Below are 21910 nucleotides of genomic sequence, written 5' to 3' on the forward strand. Positions count from 1 at the left end.
TATGACAGGTCTGTTTTGCTTTAATGATATGTTGCAACAGAAACCTCAAACTAGGTTTTCTGTTTGTGTGTCGGCTGTGGGAAAATCAGGTGGTGTTTTTGGCATGGATGGGTTTTTATTGGATACCAAAATATCCCCATGAAAGTTGTATTTCCTTACTTAAGCTTTGTCCACCTGACTGATTTTTTAACCTAGGTACCAGAGAGATAACAAATAAAGCCTCCAAAATGAAGGAGGATAGTTAATGAGTAAGCAAAGAAGCTGGACCAAGGCAGTGACTTACTGAGTCAATTACTGTCCAAATAATGCCTTTATTACTTTTCTGTTATGATTGGCAATCTGTTATCCAATTACTCCAATTAATTTATTACAAAGACACACAAATCTCTTAAGTTAGCCATCTTTTTAAAAGAAGAAAGGTAGAAACAAAGAACTTTTGAACACCCTTTATCCTGTTACACGACTAGGCATCTGGTTTTTGTGATTTAAAAGATGCCTTGTGCATATTTTGGAGCAGTTCATATTTGTATTACACGTTATTAGGAACTCCAGTTTTGACTATAAGCAAAGCCGAACTGCTATGATCGTGCCACTAACTGCCTTGCTTACAGTTTTTGATGTCAGATCATCTCAGCACCAGCTTGCCTTGTCTATGCTGGATAATTGCTCTCACTGGAGCTCCCATGTAGCCTGTATTACATCTGTCACCTATCTGAGACGTCTTACTTAGCCACATCATTTTTCCCTCATCTCTCATAAGCATGGTTAATAAAATGTAAAGATGGGAGATAGCACACCGCTGACTGAGTTTTATTAAGAACGTAATAGCAATATCGTCGTCGTAATGATACTAAGAGATCTGAGATGATGGGCGGACCGGCGTGCGGAAGTGGGCATGACATCACAGGCAAAAGTATGTTCTGCTCGCTTTATTTCATTATTAGTTAAGCTTACTTATTAGGGACAGGCGAAGGAGGAGTGTTGCCTTTGATAAAGCAAGGCAATTTCAAGACCTGCTGCAGCGCCAAATTACAGTTGTACATCATGCGGCTCGCTCTCTGCTGCTTCCTCAACTTCCCCACAGTCTCTTTTTTCTCCAGCTCTCTCTGACTGGAAGGTCTCCGCGTGTGATGTTGATCTCCATGTTGCCTGCACCACGGAGCAGAAAGACCGGCCAAAGAGCGAGAGACGGCAGCTGAAACAGCAGACAACAGCCCCATCTACAGATTCTTTTCAGTCACTGTGATACAGAGTGGACACGAGGTGACCCAGGTGTTCCAGTAAACAGTAGCTCATGGATATTATTTTACCAATATCTTGATTGCATGTAGTTTACTTCAGTCACTTTAAATTCAGCCTGGGTAAATGAAGAGAGGTTTTTTGGGGGGGTTTTCCCAGCAAACTGACAATAAATACACCTGCAAGATGCTCGGGATGAAGTGCACACATCCAGGTTTTGCATTATTAGAAGCACGCTTTGTTTTTGCTGCTACAGTACAAGTGCAATAGCTGCTTTTTAAGCTGTCTGCAGGCATGAGACACGTTAACCACCAGACAATTTTTGTTCCCTCAAGTGCTTTTTCTGTATTCAGATTTTGTTGCCGCCTCAGTTTATTTGCTACTATTTTTGTCTCGGTGTACTTCGCGTCAGCGTATACAGAATTAAGTACCTTTTAATTTCTCGAGCTACGCTGGCATATAAAAGATGCTCATATTTAGATAAATTTTGACTGTTGAACTTATTTATGTGTTATACTTATGTGTGCATCTGTTGTTGTATTTCAGCTGTTGTGACACTTGAATTTCCCTGCATGGAATCAAAAATGTTTGATATTCATATTGGAATTAAAGGACAACTAAAAATGACTCGGTTTATTCTTTTAGAGTGTCTTCATTTAAGTATATCATGGGCTCTGCATCTTACCGCAAGGTCTTCCAGGAATAGCTATGACTCCAAATGACCTTCAAAACATCATAAGCATGACCTCTCTACTTCTTCAAATGTGAAGTGACATGCAGATCAACAAACCATCCGGCTGACAGGCCTAACCTATCTGCCATTAGTCCGTCAAGGTATCACACTTTGCTTTAATTCACCATCTTTCACAGTGTCACACTTTATATTCCTTGGCATGGGTAGGCTACATGTGGATGCATAATTTATCTCAAATTAGCGCCTATTTGAGTAAGCATCAAAGCAAGGCGGCTAAGGTTGGAGGAGAGCTTAAGGAACCGCAGGGAAACCATCGGCAGGATTAATGCGGGAGATTTTTATAAGAAATTACTGGCTTAATGAAGTGGATAAAAAAGCTGTCAGTGTTTTATTGCATCTAAATTGTGTGGAAGTGGTGTTTAGCTGTCTCGCCTACTCCCCACATAATGGGTCGTGACAGTAGCTGTGAGGCTTATTTAACTTAACTGGTGAATAACTTGCATGGTGAAGCTATTCACTGAGTTGTTTTTATATGCACTAAACCAGAAGGGGGGGGGGGATTTTTTTCTTTCCCCACTCATTATTATGCCATCTGAACAACAGCCAACTTTAAGAAAACTGACAATTAACAGTCTGTCTTGTTTTATATTGGAGTAGTTTTGTTGCGCAAATAAATGTTAAAAACGGTTATTTGGCATTTTAACACAAAAACATAGAATCGACATAAAGATGCTTTTTTTTTTTTTAGAAATCGGATGCGAGTAAACACCTGCGTTTCCTCAATACTGAGTAATCCAATTTATTCTATTGTCATGCTCATAATGCAGAACCAATAAACGAAGCAGCAGTTCTCGCTGTTGTTATAGACGCTGGTGACATTTAACAGGCTGTATAATTCACCGCACAGGTGAAGCAATGGATGCACACTTTCTGTATTTTTAACAAGTATGAAAAAGACTTATTGGTCTTGGCAAAGAGAAAACTGGATATCATAATAGTGGAGAGGAGACTTGGATGGTCCTGCAGCACCATCTTGTGTTTGTTTGCACTTTTGCATTAGATAGTGAAGAAAGGGTTGTCAAACAGAATGCAGACATTTCCGCACATGTGGCAAGTTTCTCAAATATCTCTTAATCAACAAACTAATAAAAGCACAAGAACACACTTTAAATTTTCATTTATTTCACACAGTATAGCATCACATTACATGAAATCAATCATCCACCACAGTTCTGATGTGCAACAATGAAGCGGTGACTTATTCTCAGGTGACTAATGAAACAACTTCTCGGGCCAGTTTCAAGGAGCACCAGAATTACCTGAATAACTTTGCTGAATAAAACCGGGGGCACCTTCAAAGCTAGAACTTAGTTTTACTCAGAAAAGTTAGCTAGATAATGTGGTAATCCTGGTTCCTGAGTCAAATTCCCGATCTTTAGGTGCAACCGGTACGAGCTTTTACCTCTCAGTCCTGACAGAAGCAAACACAAACATACAGACATGAACAGTGCATTTCATTTTAATGGCGATTATGATAAAATTTGGTCTTTTTCTCCTACTTTAGCAGTTTGATTTTCTTTGTTAATTCCATTTCCACTCTCCCCTTTTCAAAACAAGAAGCAATGTTTTGGTTGAGAACAATTCAACTGAAAAAAAAAAAAAAACACACTGATGTATGCATGCTTGGAGTAATGATTTGCTCTTGTGACTCCCGCTCATCAGGACTAAACTAAATCAGGTTGCTACATGGGTTAATCATTTTTGGCGGGACTGTGACCGAGTGGAAAAGCATGCAAGCATGCTGCAACCAGTCTGACAATCCTAAACCGTGAGTCCATCTGGTTTCTTGACCTGTTCATCAACCTTGCATCTCACTCATACTTAACAAATTTAATTAATTTTTTTCTTAAATTGTGGCATAGTGTAACTGGCTGCGATTCATTCATGGTGGCAGTGCTTTTGCAATGTGTATGTCCAAATTTCCAGTAAACTCCTTTTTCTATTCATCATAAAGTCAATCAGAAGCTGTTCCTCAGTGGAGCACGAGCACAGAAGAGTTATTTTCACTGAATGAGAGGCGTTTAATCATGCTAAACTGCTCTTAGCTAAAAGGACATATACGTTTTCTTTTCTTCACAATAACTCGCCTGGGATTTAATCAAAACCTTTCTCACACACACTCACACACACACTAACTGGACAACACAATCCCTTTTAGTCTGCTCACAAAACCTTATTTTCCCTTCACAAATCAAACCAAAAGCAAGTTTTGGGCAGCATTCAGGTAAGGTGAGGTGAATGGTGGTGAGAGAAAAAGCTTGCACTACAGTCAAGCTTTATCTACATAAGGCCATCTCTGAACATGTGTGGGTTTGGACCAGCAGTTTGCATCCATCGTCTTTTTCAGCACAGAAGTGGTCGGGGTGGGTTCATCAAGAGACAAAAGCCTCCAAACTGACAGTTTGTCCATATGAAGAGGTTATAACAGAGGGTTTTATTCCCCCACATCACATTGTTCATACAGAGGAAACAGCAGCTAATTATCACAGCCTTTGACTGCTTTAAGAACTCCAAAGAAAGATCCTGAACCTTTTCCTGTTCAGGTGCAGTTTAGTCTCTTGGCTTCCTCAAAGCTAACACAGTGCTTTGCATTTACCTGATGCCTGAATTTCCCTTCAATCGTCCATCTTGGCCTGACCCCTCTGTGCTCCACTGCTGCTCCCACACTCTTGGCTTGAGACATTTCTCAGTGCTTTAAGTGCTGGGAGCATGGGATAGTGACTGGTGCGCTGGTGAGCCCCAGTTTTGTAGTCTTTTCTCTACAGGCTCCCGAGCCCTTCCTAATCTTTCCTTTCCTCTTCCTTCTTGTTGCATCTTTTTGTTTTTTAATTTTGCATCAGCAGCTAGATGGTGTTGCGTGGTGTGCCATTGAGTGCAACAGCCTTGGAGCAGGGTGAGCCCATTGCCTGTGGACCAGCTGAACGCGGAGTGGAAACTCCCACCTCAAAGACTTCATGGATAGCCTTCCGGAAACAGTGGAAGTTGTAGTCTATTAGTCCTGTGAAAGCGAAAAACAAAAAACTATGTTATTAAACAACTGATCAGTCCAATGACTGTTTGCTCACTTCCAATTAAATGAACTGGCACTAATTTTTTAAATGGTAGTTATATTTTGATGACGAGGGAGAGAATATTAACAAAAAATCCACACTCTCCACCACCATGGGCAAGACCAAAGACCTGTCAAAGGACATGACAAGCAAGGACGTAGAGCTGCAAGGCTGGATACAAGACCATCAGCACGAAGCTTTGTGAGAACGTGACAGCTGTTGGTACAGTTTTTTGGAAATTGAATAAAATGTAAAATCACTATGAATCGCCCTCCGTCTGGAGTTCTATGCAGGATTGGGGTGAGGATCATGAGAAAGGGGGTGGATCTGCCCAAAACTACATGGGAGGAGCATGTTAATCATCTGAACATAGTTGGGACCACCAAGAACACCATTGGTAACACAGTATGCTGTAATAGATTCAAATCGTGCAGGACCAAAAATGTCCCCCTGCTCAAGAAGGCACATGAACAGGCCCATCTGAAGTTTATCAGTTGACATCTAAATGCCTCAAAGAAGGCTTGGGAGAAAGTGTTGTGGTCAGATGACACCAAAATGTACCTCTTTGGCATCAACTTGAACTGCAGTGTTTGGAAGGAGAGAAATGTTGAATATATCCAAAGAACACCATCCTCACAGTCAAGCTTGGAGGTGGAAATATTACGCTTTTCTGTTTAGGGTACAGGCCAACTTCTCCACACTGAGGGCCCAATGGACAGGGCAAGATATAATGTTAGACAGGAACCTCCTCTCAGCCAGAACACTGAAGACGGGTCGTGGATGGCTCTTCCAGCATGACATGACCCAAAACATTGTCAACAATGTAAGTGGCTAAACTCCATTAAAGTCATAAAGTAGCCGAGCCAGTCTCCAGACTACAATCCTGTAGAGGGAGCTGAAGCTTAGAGTTGCCAAACTGGGGTATTGCTTTGGGATTCAAACAGTAGTAGTAACAGTGCTTCTGAAAGTCTACAAATCTATAGAATTGCCATATGCTACTGCCAATTATAAAGATTACTCTGGAAGCAGCACGTTTTCAACGATTTCTGTATTTACAGCTTTACAATTTGATATAGATCCTCTGCTAAGGGAACATTTTATATGTGGACTTGTTGAGTACATGTTACACTAACTCAAAACTCACTGAAATGTGCATGCATTCCCTTTGGTGATGCAGAAAATGTAAAAGTATTTTTATATTTTATACTGCAGTCTGGATTTTAATAATTAGCACACAGAACAAACAAAAAGAACACGTATGCGATCAGTAAATTGAATTTAACTTTTATTCCCATGTGTCCTTTGTTAGGCTATGGGACAGTAACCTTTTAATGTTTAAAATTTCTGCTCTATTGTGCAGCCATCACATTAGAAATAAACAGCAGTATTGAGAGTGCTCTAAGAATTAAAATAAATAACTTGAATTGTTTATTTTAAGACTGTGCACTAAATCCCAAGATTTGTGATTTTGTGCAGCATTAATCTCATCTCGTTTGCTGCGGTATTGCATTTTAATGTTAGATTTTTTATGTTCCTTATAGATTCTTATCAGCATTTTAATATCATCTGATAACGTCTCTCATCAGAGTAGGTGACACTCAGAACCTGAAGCACCCTGAGACAGGCAGAGAAAGCTCACAACCATAATGCGACATCCTGAGGTTTAGGCTTTGTCCAGCCAGCTAATGCAAAGAAAGCCCAGCTATGTTGAAGGTCCTTCATAGTACATCCCATAACTTGTTTGAATACACAAACTGATCCAGGGCTAACATGCTATTAAATGATCAGGGTCTCAAATACAAATTGATATTTTTTTCCTTTAGCACAACAGCTTTAGCTTAATTTCACTTAAGAATTCATCGACTGTGTTGAATTCTCAAGGAGACACACAAGTATTACAATAAACCCACTCTCCTACACTCTCCATAACATGGGGGAACAAACTGCAGATAGCTTATGTTGCTATTTAAATTAATTGTAAGTGGTGGGTCTCCTGTTTTTGGAGCTTGAAAGTCAATTACTGCTTCCTTTTATCACTCCCAACTTTTGCTGTCTTTCTGTGTAATGTACTTCAGTGCATGATAACATCCAGGTTTACAAATTTCACTCCATCTGTACACATGCAGACACACACTATTACTGCACTGATAAACAAAGTGAAAGAAAACATGAAGACATTTGACACAAGCCAAAACCATTAACCAAATTAAGCCGAGTGAGCAGCAGAGGATCACAGGTCATCTGACAGCTTACCTTTGCGCTCGAAGCTCTCTTCTCGCAGGATGCAGACAAGGGCCAGGAACTTGGTGACCTCTTTCAGGTACAGCACAGTGGTGTTGTTGAGCTTGATGATGGCCATGGACTCCTTGTCATAGGCACTGCCGCTGCCATCCTCCTTCAGACTAGTGAAACACAACAAAACACTGTAACATTCAAAGAGGAAATGGGAAATAAACTGCAGCTTGTCTATGAGGTTATTAATTGTGCATAAATTAAGTCGTGCTTCAATGAAAGCACCCTCAGACAGCACGTGGGTGAACTCCGTCTCTTAAAGGCTTAAAAGATTTCAAAAGACTCAAGCAAAAATGACGGTAGTTATTATTATGCAAATGAATACAGAAAGTTAATATAAAATTAACTTTATAGACACCACTGACCAAAATTGTGTTTTATCAAATCATGGAGCACTCATTACTCAACTCTGACCGCTTTTGGTGCATCACTAAAGCACAAAACTCACCCATAGATGCAGGAGACATCAATAACCACATCAATCATATCACAGCACAGTTCATAGGACTGCATGTCCACAGGAGAGCTGTCTGTGGCGATGTAGATCTTACTGACCACGTCAAACAGAAAGGCCTTCTCTATCCCTGAATTCTGTTACCAACAAGAAGACAGACAAACAAAGGACAGACAGAAGAAAGAGGCAGTCAAAAAGTGTAATATGGTAAAGAAACAGGAAGCTACTTCCTGTTACAATTAATGTCTGGTAGCAGATCCCTTACTGAGAGAATAAACTTACAGTTTGTTTGTTTTTTTTACAAAGGCTGCAAACAAACAAACAAACAAACAAAACAAAAATCTGATTTTTGATTTGTGTATGATCAGGCTGTAAAATTCAAAAGTTTTTTTAAATGGTCTAAAAGCCTGAAATAGCAAAATAATATAAAGCAAAGAAAATGAGCCGACTCTGAAATGTCATGAGAATAAATGTTTCAATTTTTTTTTTTATATATTTATGAGAACATTATGAATACAAAATGAATGGGAAATGAGAAAGTTGTGGCTTTTTCGTCACTTTATCGTGTATTATAACATATGTACACAATCAGATCCCACAGTAACTCGGGTATGAAGACAATGTGTCATAAGAGCAAGCTAAAGTCAATGCTTTATACTTAAAGCTTTTACATGTGAAGACAACTGTCAACTTATAACACAACAAGCTTAGACTGATGCAGTCTAATACAACTGTAAAATAAATCCTGATTTATTTTTTTTTTAAAAAAAGGCAAAAAAGTTATTAAAGCTGTTTTGAAGATGCTGCCAATTTAAATTTACAATAACTTTGGAGCATTTTGGGGGTTTTTTGTTTATATGTTTTTCATACAAGTAAAGAGGCAAATACCTGTTCGTTAGCCAAACCTCATCCAAAATAAACTTTGCAAACTAAATATGAACTTGTTTACTGAATGGACTGCTTTGATACAGTAAATCAAGGCAGTTACCAAACCAGTTAGTACATGTAAGGAAGAAACAGTTGTTCTCCACTCAAAAGTCATACCCTGAGATAAAACAGTTAAAAGTTACAGAGCGACTACTACTACCAGTGTGGGACAAAGTAGCATTACAACTGAGGATCACAAACATCTTCAGAAAAGGCTGTAAGGACAGTGGAGGAACTGCCAACACTAATGTGGCTTCCGTGCTGGCAATGACTCATGCCATGAACGCTGTCACACATAAATCACTCCATCAGTGACAAAGTTGTAAGAGAATTCTTATGCATAAAGGGTTGGTTTTTGTGTGCTTACAGAAATGAAGATATTTAGGAGGTTCTCCAAGGTGGGGAGCTGTGGGATGAGCTTCTGCACCACTTTGCTGAAGGCTTCAAAGATTGAGTGGTCATAAATACTCGTCAAGTAAAAGCTGAATGATGAAGAAAAAAAAAAGGAAGCATATAAGCTGTTACAAGTAGGAAACACTTCTCACTTCCTCAAAATGCATATGAAACCAGGTAAAAATACATAGTCACAAGATCACATGACAAACAGTTGCAGAATTGTAGAAAAGAGATGTGAATCAAAGCATTAAAGCCTGATTCATACAAAAGCACAAGGATAAAAACTTAATGTTAACTTGGCAAAAAAAACCCCAACAAATAAAATTTTTTTTTTAAAAAAACAGTCTTCATATGACTGCTGAAAACTAGGCACACATGACTTATAGACATTGGTTAGTGAGATGTATAAATAAAAAGTTTGTGTCTGAGAAAACAGTGGTGTGAGCCAAATGGAAGTGTCTGCATACACTTGGCAGGAGCTCAACTTCACAATGTATTACGGTGAAGAAAGCACCAGAGGCAGAAGGCAGAGATCCACTATATATTCAGGACCGCTCAGGCTGTCTAACCGGAATAAACAACAATCTCACTCCACATAAAACACCCCACAGTGTGCCAACACAGTCCTAAAAATCAACAGTAAAGCTGCTGCAGAGCTGCCCAGGCTCAACCCCGACAGTCTGTTTAATGTGCTACACAACACATTTAGACTTCCTATACAGTGTGTCGGAGCAAAGGCTGCAATTAACATTAACTCATCTTATTAGAGCTGCAACATAAATTTCAGTATCTAGTAATTCTGGACTAGTTTGACTCTAGAAAATATCACAAAAATGAATCATGTGGTAGCCATTAGAAACAATGCATGTCTAAGACACTTTGGCCTTGACTTTACTTTTCAAATTAACAAGTTGCGCTAAATTTTTTATACTGTCTGACAAAATGTCTATTCGCCTCCACAGATCTATGACCAAAGTAAACCCTTTCCTGACAAGTTTAGTCTTAACACTACTTTCAAATCTTAATGAATACAACATATTGTTCACTTTGTAAATGATGATGATGAGAGATGAGATAGCCTTTATTTGTCAGTTGCAGTCGCCCACAACCGAGATGACAAACCTTGCCAACCATACATACGATACACAAACATCACATTGGGGAGACAGGTCAGGCTAGGTAGCAAGGGAAAAAAACCCTTGTGTGAAATGTGTAACACAAAGGACAATACAGAAATGCACAGATATCAACACACCATAGCACAATAAAACACAGACAAGCAACATGGGAGAGTATTCCAGTGTGTACAGCTGATCTGGGACCGCTGCAATCTTCGATTGCACATCGGATGGGAGGTAAGCATGGGAGGAGGCGTTGGATCCGGGGTAGGGAGGGTGATAGTGAGGGCGTATCAGTGTACGTGTTTCGTGTGTGTGCATGTGTATCCTGTGTTCAGCTGAGAGAAAGCGTCACCACGCCCAGTTAAGCATCAGTCAACAGTCTCCAGTGGACCCAGGTGGCCTTGAAGGAGGGACAAGACAAAGAGTTCCGTCAACAATCCTGTTATCATGGGAAGAATTTGTTGTTCCAATCAGCTTCAACTTTGGCAAGCCTTCAGCTGGCGCCTGGGGGGCCGCATGAGTGAAGATCGTGAATGTTTGGGTTTAGTGCAAACAACTGCATCCAATTTTTAAAGTTGGTCTAATGTCCATCACTGGTCACCAGTTCTGTCAATTCCCGTTGTTCTTCTCCAAGATCTTATCCATATTGTGTTCAAAACACAGTCTGAGTACTCACAGCCCTGCCAATCGTCTATCATATCGGCCAGCCTTATGGGATTTTGTACAGCTGTAGCCGCTTCTTGTTCTTCGATAAGCCAGGTCAAAGCCAGCTCCAATCAGCCCGAACTCTGTTATCATGGTTCCAAATTGGTAGATGTTGTTCATTGTCCTCCATCGAGAGTGTCACCTGACACACGACGCAACCGACCATCGAGTATCCGGCAGCAAATGTCTCCGCAGGACAATCGGGCTCTCCCAAGCCTAGCAGGGTGTCAATTCCATTACGGGGCCAGTTGATCAAATCCATAATTCTTTAGGTTTTAGAGAACAAGACTGGGAAACTCTTTGAGGGTTAGAGTTAGATGAGACTAGACAAACACATATGATGGTCCCTATTAGAATCAAAAGCAGAAGTACTTAAAGTATCAAATGTCTATGTTTGTTTAGTTACTTTTACCTCCTCTTGTTTCAAAATGGTAGGATGAGTATAGCCAAAACAAGTAACTTGAGGCTTCACAAGATGAATTTACTATGATGGTGAATTTTTGACACCAACCACACATCAAAACAAACCAAATAAAGAATTTTAAAAAACTGAAGCCATAACATCCATTGTGCTAAATGGCAAAGTATTAATTGCATTCTGTGACAAAATTTAAGATCATTTCTTCAATCTAAAGACTACTAAATGAACATATTTACTCCTCAGGCTATATAAAAGTTAAAACTTTTAGCATTTATGTCAGAAAACAACAAACCATGGTGTGCTGTGTGCACACAAAGATGAACCAAACAGCAGATGTGTACTTTGACTTTCTTTCTGCATCTCAAGTTTTTCTGCCCTTTGGAGCCTTAATCACAACAGCTCTGATAGCTGTAGCAGAGGCCACTGTTGCTTCATTAAGAGGTCAAAGAGGAATCTCACAGGAACACTAAAACTATGCAGACAATGTTGAAGACAGACTACTGGATATGTAAAGACGGAAACAGAAGCTACTTTTAGGCCTTATTATTAGCAACAACACCAATTACCAAATGACATTAATAAAACAACCATCCCAATGGCTTTTCTACTGCAATTATTGAAAAAGGGATAATTAAAACTATTTTTAAACTATTTTATACCATACTCTTAAACCATGTTTATCAAATAGGATGAGTGGGGCCAAGTTTCCACCATATAAAACTTTTGTGGAAGAGGTTAAAACATCTCTCAGTCTCATGTGTCATTACCAGTCAGTGAGGTTGTCTTTTTGTGTCTGCACTGACTTGTGTTAACTTGTGTCTGTTTACGACAACGTGATTACGGGTGTTAAAACTGTCTTGAATAAAGCTAGTTTTGTTGAGAGACTATGCTTTGTCTGAGAGATTTGGGGTAAGCGATTAACTGCTGTACCAACTTATTAATGGCCATTTAAGCTGTGGCCTGTTTTCTTGATTAGTTAAATCTGTTAAACAGTAGAGTTATTGTATTGCATTATTGAGTGTGTGAAACTTTGTTTGCTGCAAATCAAATATAAAACAGGATGGATGTCTTCCCCCCCACCTTCTTCTGGCTTTTACAGATGATTAAAATAATCACAAGTTAATCGTACCTGAGATGCAGCTTCTCTAAACTGGCATCTACCAGATCATCATTGGCTCTCTGATGGATGTCTCTTTGGGTTTCGATCTTGTGATCGTCTGACAAGCCGTCAACTTTGTGGATAAACACCTCGAAGTTTATCTCTGGATTGACCCTGTAGGCCCGCGACACAGTGAGATGAAGCCTACTCAGAGCCTCCACATAATCATCCTATAACAAAGAAGATGACACAAAAACAGGCATGTTCACAAAGTGAATCTAAAACGAGATTTAAAGCATTTTCCTATAATCTTCTGTTCTGGACACAAAACCAGAAACAACATGTAGCATAGAATATTTAACAATTTTAATACTACCATGCTGCTTTATTCTTACAGAACACTACATCCATAATCGGCTCTTTTTTAACCTTAAAAACATGAGAAAATATTTTAATGTAGTAAGAGTGTATATAATATCCAACAACATCCTTCAAAAAAAAAAAAAAGTTATCACAGTGATATAAACAGGAAAATCAAGATGTGCTTCTTCTTAAAGAAGTGAGAATGACAGTCTTGTGAGCTAAGCCCAACATAATTATTAGCTGTCACTCCAGATAACATGGAGGAGTACATTCTCATCAGTTTAAAGTGAGGTTTGAGGAAATGCACCTCTGCCTCGCCTCCCAAAACAGCAAAAGGAAAACAGCTCTCCTCTCATATCACTGTGTGACCAACTGCTGAAGCAAATTGAATCTGATGCACCTTGAGCACAAATAAAGCCATGCAATCAGATGAGCTGTGGCTTATATCGCAGCTGAGATTACTTCTTGAAAGCACTCAGAGTCATGTGGACAGCGCAGGCATAAAAGCCGTGGCATGTAATTGTCTTTTATTCAAGCCACTCTGGCTGTTCATCACCCAGCTCATTCTTCAGTGCTGAAATGGGTGTATACTTGGATGCCTGTTTTCTTCTTCTGTACAGTTTCATCTTAATAAAAATGTAAGTGGTCGTGATTCTGAAAGCGGTCTGATTTTGCACTTCTACACTTTATCTTATCAAACAATTCTTCCTCTTTTTTTTTTTCTCTTCACCTGAGCATCAATAACAAATATCAGAGCCCCGGTTCCTCTGAAGATCATCTCGTAGTCGAAGGTGGGGTCAAAGAAGTCGACCTGGCCGGGGAAGTCCCAGATCTGGAAGTTGACAAAAGAGCTACTGGAGATGTCGTCCTTGTAGATCTTGTTGGTGCTCTCCAGAAACAAGGTCTCATTGGGAGACATTTTGTGAAATACCACCTGAAATGAAAATTGATGCCATGTTTCAGTTGAATAAATACAAACAGAGTCTAAAGTGAGGAACCGGATTTACATTAATTAAATTTAGTGGGGAAAACTGGTATATGATGACACTCAGCAAACAGAGGGATTATGAGAAATTGCACTTTTGTAAGAGGGTCACTGAAACTTTAATATAGCAGTGACCACAAATCTGTGGTAATTCTGACACTAGCTGCTGGGAAAAAAATGCAAAGACGTCCGTCTGTTCTTGTTACTTCATCTTTATTTATTGGAAATACTGGAGACAGAGGACACTGCGCTAATCATTGTAGTCACTAGACAAACATGCGCTTCTTCAAATTTTCAATACTGCAATCAATTCTTAACTGCCACTGACATAACAAGTATGTTTTTCTTAAATCAAGAGTGTTGGATATCAATTTCGTTTTATTATTTTATTACAATTCTTTATTTCTAAAGTCTAGTTTTTATTTTCATATTAAATAAATACTTCAAGAAAAACTGGGGAGCTAGGTAATTTGGAAGGGGCTCACATACGAGCTGGTACTCCTCCACACTGAAAGAAGGGACTTTGGTGATTTGAGAATCTGACTAAGATGCCTTGTTGCTCCTAGACGAGTCATTTCAGGTATGTCCTACCAAAAGGAGACCCTGGGCAGATTCATGGAGATTTGACATGTTTAAACTGAGATGGTTGTCCTCACGGAAGAGTTTGAGGAGGTGGCCATAAAGAGGGGGTCTAACAGATGTGTAAATAAAAAAATTTCAGTATAATAACCTTGTTAACTTTTGTTGCAGGTTTGAATTTAAACAGACTTGAAGTCATCCAGCAACGTTTTAAGTCCGATGACCGTACATTTGTATGTGTGAAGACACGTGTAAGGTTTTCTTCACTTGTGGTTTACAAATGGCTGATCCATAATCCCATTATTAAAATATTGCAGTCATGTGAAAGATTATCACGACAGTGCTGTAATTTGCTTTATAGTGTCACTCTAGCACAAGGATATCATCCAGACATCACATGTAGAACAAGAGGGAAAAGGGCAAAACACTGCAGACTCAGATCCATTGCAACACGTCATTCTCGTCAGCATTTTTCAGCTTTTCACGCTGCGGATAGTAAAGTGGCTGCTGTACATTGAACTGAAGTTAACAATTAATGAGAGGAAGGCTTAACAAATACGGTAAAGGGTAGAAAATGAGATGTAGTGGACGTGTGATGTGGTAGGAGTATTTGCTCCCCTGCTGGCATTTTAAATCAATGTGTCTTCCACTGAGGTCACTGGCCGATGAACCAGCAAAAAAATCCAAATCACATGTTTCTCGTGCCCAGTTGGAAGCTTACATCGAAATGTTAATCTTCGACTTGAGGGTGTATGGATTATAGCAAACGCAGTGCAAGTGCACATATATGCACTGGCACAGAAGTGTGATTCTTCACAAGAAAGTTTCTCCATGCACTTTCTGTAGGTTAGGTTTGCAACACGTCAAGCTATATTCAGCCTTTTCTTACTTCCCCCTTGGATATGAACATAAATAATAAAATATCATAGAAGAGTCAACTACATCTAATCTATTATTAAACAACAGTGCAACAACACTGAAAGTGGCAGGCCAAGAAACATATTCTGAGCGGCCTATAGATGAAATATGAAATAAAGACTAGAAAAAGAAAAAAAAACTAGAAAAAGTGGAACCAGCCTTGAGGGTTTGCTGCATGACAGGTGGTTGTGGTCATTTGATTATTTACAGTTACAATTCCATACTTTGGGGAATTAACAAAATTAACTGAGACTCAGTTTCTGGACTTTTTTAAAGAATCTTATCATTCCGCCTTACACTGTGCCTATTTTTAATTATGTTGTAGTTAACTGGATTACTAGTAATGAACTTTTTTTAAAAATTATTATTCTTTACATATATTAACTTTTTAAAAACTTTTTTCCTGTTTTCTTTTAAGGAAACAAACCTTTTCTTTTTTCTTTCCAGCGCTTTCGACGTCACAAAAAGGATTTGCTACCTTGGATAAACATCAGCCCTCCTATGAGGGATCAACACAGCAAGTCATCTGCCTCCGCCTGAGCCCATCCCTAGCACCAACCCACAATATCCACAAGTCCCTTCTCTGTTATCCACACTCCTGCTTTTCCTTCTCTCTCACTGCCTCCGAACGTGCCTTCCCCCTTTGCCAACAACTGCAAAGTTTCCACAGGTGTTGGTGGCTTGTTGCCTCCGCCATAACTTGTAATATCAACTTTTTTTGGCTCCAGGCTTACAGCAGTCACCAAAGCTGACAGAGGTTTTGCCTTCATATTAAATGTCCTCTACACTCGTACAGGGTTTTACTTAGTGGGTTGAGGGTGGCGTTTCCCTGCATTTAGCTAGCAAAAAGTCTGTGTTACTTAAATCTATGGATGATGATTATCTTTGGCCATTTAAAAAAAAATAAAAATCAAAAATGCATTTCAAACTTAAGCAAATTAAACATCACTTTTTTAAAAACATTTTATAGACAGTCATTAATATGCTTTAATGGAAGGCCAAAACTGCTCATGAAATTAATAATTAGGAATTCAGGTGAAAACACAGGTGCCGCTGGTCATAGCAATCTCAGAGCAGCTACTGAGGTCATCACCTAACAAGGAGCTGTGTCACTATATGGCGGGCTTAATTTCCTTGAGCATACTGGAGTCCTGGCTGCTCCTGATTTTTGGGAGTGTGGGAGCGTCTGAATAGTCCATCATGCACAGGGGCAGTTACTGGAGGGGGGTAAGTGGCGGCCGAACAAAAAAAAATTTTTTTTTTCCTCTTTCTTATTTAGATAAAATGGGTACGACTCAGGTAAAGAAGCCTTGCGCGTGCTGCACTGATTTAAAAAGTGTTATGGCTTGCAGACTTAAAGGTGTGGTCGCTCTGATGTCATGTGAAAGGCACACTCCAAATCTATACCGCACAGTTCGGTGGGACTGACATAGACTTTCTGTTTTTTGTTTGCATGTCGGATAAGTTAACCAAACAGTCACATGCTGCATGTACACACGCACCATTGAAGATGCACCGAGCGCCTCTGTTCAGCTGGTTAATAATTCACTCCTGCGGACACACCGGCGTTAGTTCACACAGATAACCAAGTGACCATTAGCTTTCTACAATTTTTCTTTATTATGACTATGATTGTTATTATTATTTCTTCAATTCTTACGTAGATGAGCACGCTGTCAGCTGACTGATAACCGTCATCGCTCGCGACATGCTAACCCAACTCGGTAGCTATTTTGGCTAACGTCCCGTTTATACTCGCGTGAGGCTGAGGCAGGCGGCGCTCGCCTCGGAAGGCTAACAATTTAACATCTCCGCCTACCTTCTGTATCGACGATTTGCCGCTTCTCCTCAGGCCCATAAGCAGGATCCTGGGTTTGCTGTCGGACGGTGCCGGGCTGTCCTCGATGTCGGCCTCCTCTTCACCATAACCGAAATCTTTGGGAAACGAGTCCGCAACCCCGTAGCTGTCAGACAGCTGTTCCACCTCGTACTGAATCGACATTTTGTCCTAAGCACGGTCGCTTCCCCCCTTATTCCCCCCGTTTACTTTGTCGGTTAGTTGTTTGTTTGTAGCGGGCCGTTGGTAGGCACCATGAAGTAACGTCACCCGATGGAGATAGTTTGTCAATAACGCCTGAGCTACTTGGAAACGCAGAGCGTGATCCCACACATTTCCTTAGGATTTCCTCTCGCCCTGAAAAAAACTCACCATTTAGTCCCGCCCTTTGATTCTGATTCGCTGCTTGGGTTACAATTCGACACGTGATTGGCCGAGCAGCCTGCCACTTTAATGAGGTTCACCACTGTCACCTGACTAGTACTCGGACTTGTTTTGTGAACTGTCGCTCGAAAGAGGAGAAAATAAAACCTTTCTTCTTTTTTTTAATGAGCTATTTTAAACCACCTAGAGTATTTTTTTGTGGACTAAAATAATAGTCACAAATGATCTTGGGTTAAAAGGGAACATTTAATGAAGACGAACCAAACAGAGAGTGAGCGGTCATGGTGTTATTCAGTGTTGTTACCAGCAGATGGAAGCAGGCGCCTGCTACAGTGAAGCAAAGGCTTTCAGGAGCCTTCTGAAATGTAGGAATTATTTCTTTCCGCAATTGCAGGACAGATTAAATAATCCATGTTGAGTAAATAAATCCATTGTTGTGTAAATTATATTGCCTATGCAATGCCGCATAGCATACGGCAACTACAATAACTCTTAAAAAAGGTGTACCTAGTGTATCTGTATAAAAACTGCCTGAGCTGGACACATCTAATTTTTTGATGGTTTATTATTTATTATTATTCCTAAACACATAATGATATTATTTTGTTGTTGTTTTGTTTAGCAGTTTTGACGCAATATTTGCCCTCCAATCGCAGAATGGCCTAAGAGTGCAATTTTAAGTGCTTTGTAAAAGAGGAAAAACAACAGAAATGGAGATATGTAAGAATTTATCACTGGTTTCGTGACGAGGAACCTTTGCACGTTCTTATATTCCCGAGGAGCTCCTGAATGCAGCTTTGACTCTGTGGAGCAGTTGGTTGAGCGAAGAAGATAAACGAAAGTAAACTTTTACCAACCTGGCCGGCGGTGTACCTGTTTCTCAAAGTTAGGTGCTCCCATTTTAAGCGGATCGCTAAATATAGGAGCTGTCTACACGAAAAAGGGCAGTTTTCTAACCGACATTACTATGGCACATTATAAAGTAAGCGCGTGTGCTGTCATTGTATTCATTTTACGCTGCTGTTTTTAAGAACCCGCTTCATGTCCTGTGTTTCAAGCTAGCTAAGCTAATGTTAGCAGGGAGGGAGGCTCATCAGGAGGTCGCCATCGCACCTGTGACGGCTTGTATTTGGGCTTTCTCGGTGATGGGGGTCTGCAAATGTTTGTGGGTAAACAGAGTTTGGAGAACGTAAATAAACTAGCTACGGCTACAAATTATACGTTTTTTTTTTTTATTGCACCTTTGAAGTGCAGGGCATTAAATACGAGGAAATTACAAATAGTGAGGACACTCTTAATCATATTGGCCCACTCTAATAGGCAAGACGTGACAGCTTAAAGGTACTTTATTAGCTGGTAATAAAATGTCTTATTTTTCTTCCTCCAGCAGGGTCCAGACCCCAAGAGGGAACAGTTTAGGAGATACTTGGAGAAAGCTGGTGTTGTTGACAGTCTAACTAGTGGTATGGTGCATTTCTTTTCTGTTAAAGTCATTATACTAGCTTTGGGAGCTATTTGCAAAGTATTACAGAGCACAACTGAAAGCTAGACCCTCTTTTGACAGCGCTGCAAATTATTATCTGACACCAAGTAGCCTTGAGGGAAAATCATAAGGTCAAACCTTTTCACCAGTGTCAGGCTTTTTAGTAAACACATCTTAACTACATGGATTGATAGCTAATGTAATGTTGATAGAGAATGTAAGATATCAAACATACATTTTTTGCAGGATTTTTCACCTATTAAGAATTTTTGACTTGTTTTTCACTGTAAGAAATGGTGCCGAACTTCTCAAATTCATTAGATTATAATTTGAGTTAACGTAAGTGCACAGTACAAGGACTTTGCTTGAGTAAACAGTCCAAATTTGCCATTTAACTCACGAATTATGTTATCAGAGATCAAGTAAACAGAACTAAGTCCATCCAAGTATTTACTGACAGTCAGTGATAAGTAGAAAGTTTAACTTTTTTTTTTTTTTTTTTTTCCCTTCCCCTCCTGGTCTCCAGTTCTAGTGTCGCTATATGAACAACAAGAAAAGCCCAACAATGCTTTGGAGTATCCTTCTAATCGCACAAGCTGATTCTGAACATTATGAGCCTGCAACATTATGATCTGTGTGTTGAGGTGAACCTTTAGCTGATATTTTCCCTCCCAGCTACAAGTCTGAACAGAAATTACACTCGCTGTAGATTCTTTAACTGGCTCCTTCTACCAGATTTGTCAAGCAGCAACTCGGTGCAGTTGGGCAGACTTCAGAAGATGCTGAGGCTCTGCAGCAGGAGGTGATTAATCTCAGGCAAAAGTGTGCACGCTTGGCAGGGGAAAATAAAGAGCTTAAAGCAAAGGTAAGCCTCCAGTGTTTTGTAAAAAGAAGACTTTTTTTCTTCTTCTTCTTCTTCTTCTTCTTCTTCTCTTTTTTTTTTTTTTTTTTTTTTTTTTTTTTTAAACCTCATTTAGATTTTAAGATTTTTGAAGCACAGTCATTATAATTAGACACAGAATGTAAAGAAGACATGGTGTCCTACAGCTGGCCAGAATAAATCAATGCCAAGATACCACAAGTTGAAATAAAAAGCAAAAACATGTTGTGCAATGATTTCACAATTCATCAGTACATAAGTTAATACAACACAAAAATAGACCTTTTAGTCTTCAATTAGTCTAAAGTTCAGAGTACAAACTTTAACATGCACAAACGTAGCGCAACATAACTTGAAATGAGACAGAGACAAAATGACCCCATGACCTTGGAGCAGTGTGTTCGATTGAAGCATTAACAAGTTTTAACCAGCGTTACAAAAGTAAACGAGTGATACTTTCCTGAAAACATGCAGTTGATGCCTCCCAGTTTGTTGTTTGTTTTCAATATTTAACTTCATATTCGTGAAACTGTTTTGCTGGAAAAATTGGGATCATGCATAACTTTTCCATACATTCTTTCCGATACCAATCACATAATCTCCTGAAGTGCAATGAAAAGGAATTTGCTCAAAAACTCCTTGTGACTGTCTGGTAATTTTGTTATGATGTAGGTCATAGTGTGTCCAGACTAGTAAGGACAAAAGAAGCAAACCTCAATCATGTACCACGTCCTACCTTTGTCGTGGTACAGCTCTATTCCGAGGCTTCTGGTATGAGTGTTGTATCGCTTCTTGTGGGCCAGTGTGTTGTCTGCCATGATGCTTTTTGATACCTGTCTGTAACAGTGTGTATTATTATTTTTTTTTTTTTTATCTGACAGTCTGCATGGACACAAGGAGCTCCTGAAAGGCTTGTAAACTTGACTAATGTAGATGTTTGGGTTTTTTTCTTCTGTCTCTCTAGCTCCAGCGTTATGAATCTGTACCTGAAGATGGAGGCACAGCTAACTAGACCCCAACAACATTTTGTTTCTATGTTGCTATCACTTTAAAAATTGAAGGCGAGAAAACACACTTAGGTGAAAACTAAACATTTTTATGTTGCTGTTTTAACTTTTTTGTAAATCTCAGTTTCTACTTTACTACTTTTGATTTAACTTATTTTGTACATGAATGTATATAAGTGTTGGGTTTTTTTGGTTTATTTAGTGTTTAGTATAGCTTTATAGTAGAAACTGACTTTCAACATGACGAGTGGGTTAGTAATAGATAGCAGTCATTAAGCTGTTTGTTTTACTTTCCTGTCTTGTTAAGAGGACACACACTGCTCAATGTATGTGTGTGTTATTTACAAAAATCTGGTGTAGGTGCACAAAAATATATCACATCTAAAATAAAACATGGCCTTGTAATCACTTTGTTTTTGTTTTTTTTGGTGTGTTTTTTGGTTTGTTTGTTTGTTTTTCTGATTTTAATCAATTTATTTACAGCAAACAATCAGTGAGTTCTGTAATGCAACAGAGTTACTGTGGTCATTTACAGCTTTGTAGGCTCAATCACCCGCTGAAAGAAACCAGATATAAAACACATTAAAAAAACAAACACCAAGCACAAAGACCTTGGGGACCAGAGCACATTAGGCTTTCTTCCACACTTAAAAACCTATTTCTCCAAGTGCATACAAAAACCAAAACTATGAAACGGGCGAAGAAAACTGACAGTATTGTTTTTGTTCAGATAAGTGCTTATAGTAATGTGTCATTTGAGATTTAAAATCCAGTCCAGATGCTGTGAAACCTGAAATTACATTAGAAAACTTCCAATCAGATGTTCTTCTGTTTAACAAGATTTTTGTGGCAATGCACAAATTAAACAACTGGTAGAGGAGGGTTTAAATGAATAAAACAGCCAAAGCACTGTTGTCACAGCTCACCTATGTCTGCCCAGTGCAGACATGTCTAAATTTACTAAATAAAATAAATCAGCTGGTGTAAAGTTTCACAATGTAAAAGAAGCAGATTTA

At 39.3% G+C, this 21910-nt stretch overlaps 2 protein-coding genes across 6 annotated transcripts; one reads left to right on the forward strand and one right to left on the reverse strand.

The window, feature by feature from the left end:
- Window positions 1-3095: 3095 nt before the first annotated feature.
- On the reverse strand, window positions 3096-17519 carry rragca (Ras-related GTP binding Ca). Of its 2 annotated transcripts, XR_014876716.1 has the most exons (8): window positions 17123-17519; window positions 13552-13755; window positions 12489-12688; window positions 9084-9198; window positions 7784-7926; window positions 7297-7445; window positions 4071-4991; window positions 3096-4038 (listed from the first exon to the last, which is right to left on the reverse strand). XR_014876716.1 is itself a non-coding variant. In XM_085176531.1 (7 exons), exons 1-7 carry the CDS (start codon window positions 17303-17305, stop codon window positions 4837-4839), a joined length of 1149 nt encoding a protein of 382 aa, XP_085032657.1. In that variant the 5' UTR covers window positions 17306-17519; the 3' UTR covers window positions 3096-4836. The 2 variants fall into 2 exon arrangements, 1 of the variants encoding a protein (XP_085032657.1); XM_085176531.1 differs by having other exon boundaries at window positions 3096-4991.
- Window positions 16369-21299, forward strand: LOC146508633 (c-Myc-binding protein-like). 4 transcript variants are annotated; one of them, XM_085176539.1, is made up of 5 exons: window positions 16369-16530; window positions 18915-18987; window positions 19534-19582; window positions 19743-19872; window positions 20852-21299. In XM_085176539.1, exons 1-5 carry the CDS (start codon window positions 16504-16506, stop codon window positions 20897-20899), a joined length of 327 nt encoding a protein of 108 aa, XP_085032665.1. In that variant the 5' UTR covers window positions 16369-16503; the 3' UTR covers window positions 20900-21299. The 4 variants fall into 4 exon arrangements, with proteins under 4 accessions (XP_085032665.1, XP_085032664.1, XP_085032666.1 ...); XM_085176538.1 differs by having other exon boundaries at window positions 16370-16530; window positions 18912-18987; XM_085176540.1 differs by lacking the exon at window positions 16369-16530 and adding an exon at window positions 18314-18506.
- The last annotated feature ends 611 nt before the right edge of the window (window positions 21300-21910 follow it).

The sequence above is a fragment of the Neolamprologus multifasciatus genome, chromosome 11 (genome assembly GCF_963576455.1).
Source record: "Neolamprologus multifasciatus chromosome 11, fNeoMul1.2, whole genome shotgun sequence".
NCBI lineage: Eukaryota > Metazoa > Chordata > Actinopteri > Cichliformes > Cichlidae > Neolamprologus > Neolamprologus multifasciatus.

Excerpts from the sequence above, each read along its gene's own strand:
- rragca (XM_085176531.1), bottom strand. The coding sequence starts at position 17,305 with ATGTCGATTCAGTACGAGGTGGAACAGCTGTCTGACAGCTACGGGGTT. Across the intron at positions 12,689-13,551 it reads TATTTGTTATTGATGCTCAG|GATGATTATGTGGAGGCTCT; the intron begins GTGAAGAGAAAA and ends TCTTTGTTATAG. Across the intron at positions 4,992-7,296 it reads AGAGAGCTTCGAGCGCAAAG|GACTAATAGACTACAACTTC; the intron begins GTAAGCTGTCAG and ends TCGCTTTCACAG.
- LOC146508633 (XM_085176537.1), top strand. The coding sequence starts at position 18,684 with ATGTTTGTGGGTAAACAGAGTTTGGAGAACGTAAATAAACTAGCTACG. Across the intron at positions 18,807-18,911 it reads ATACGAGGAAATTACAAATA|CAGGGTCCAGACCCCAAGAG; the intron begins GTGAGGACACTC and ends TTCTTCCTCCAG. Across the intron at positions 19,873-20,851 it reads ATAAAGAGCTTAAAGCAAAG|CTCCAGCGTTATGAATCTGT; the intron begins GTAAGCCTCCAG and ends CTGTCTCTCTAG.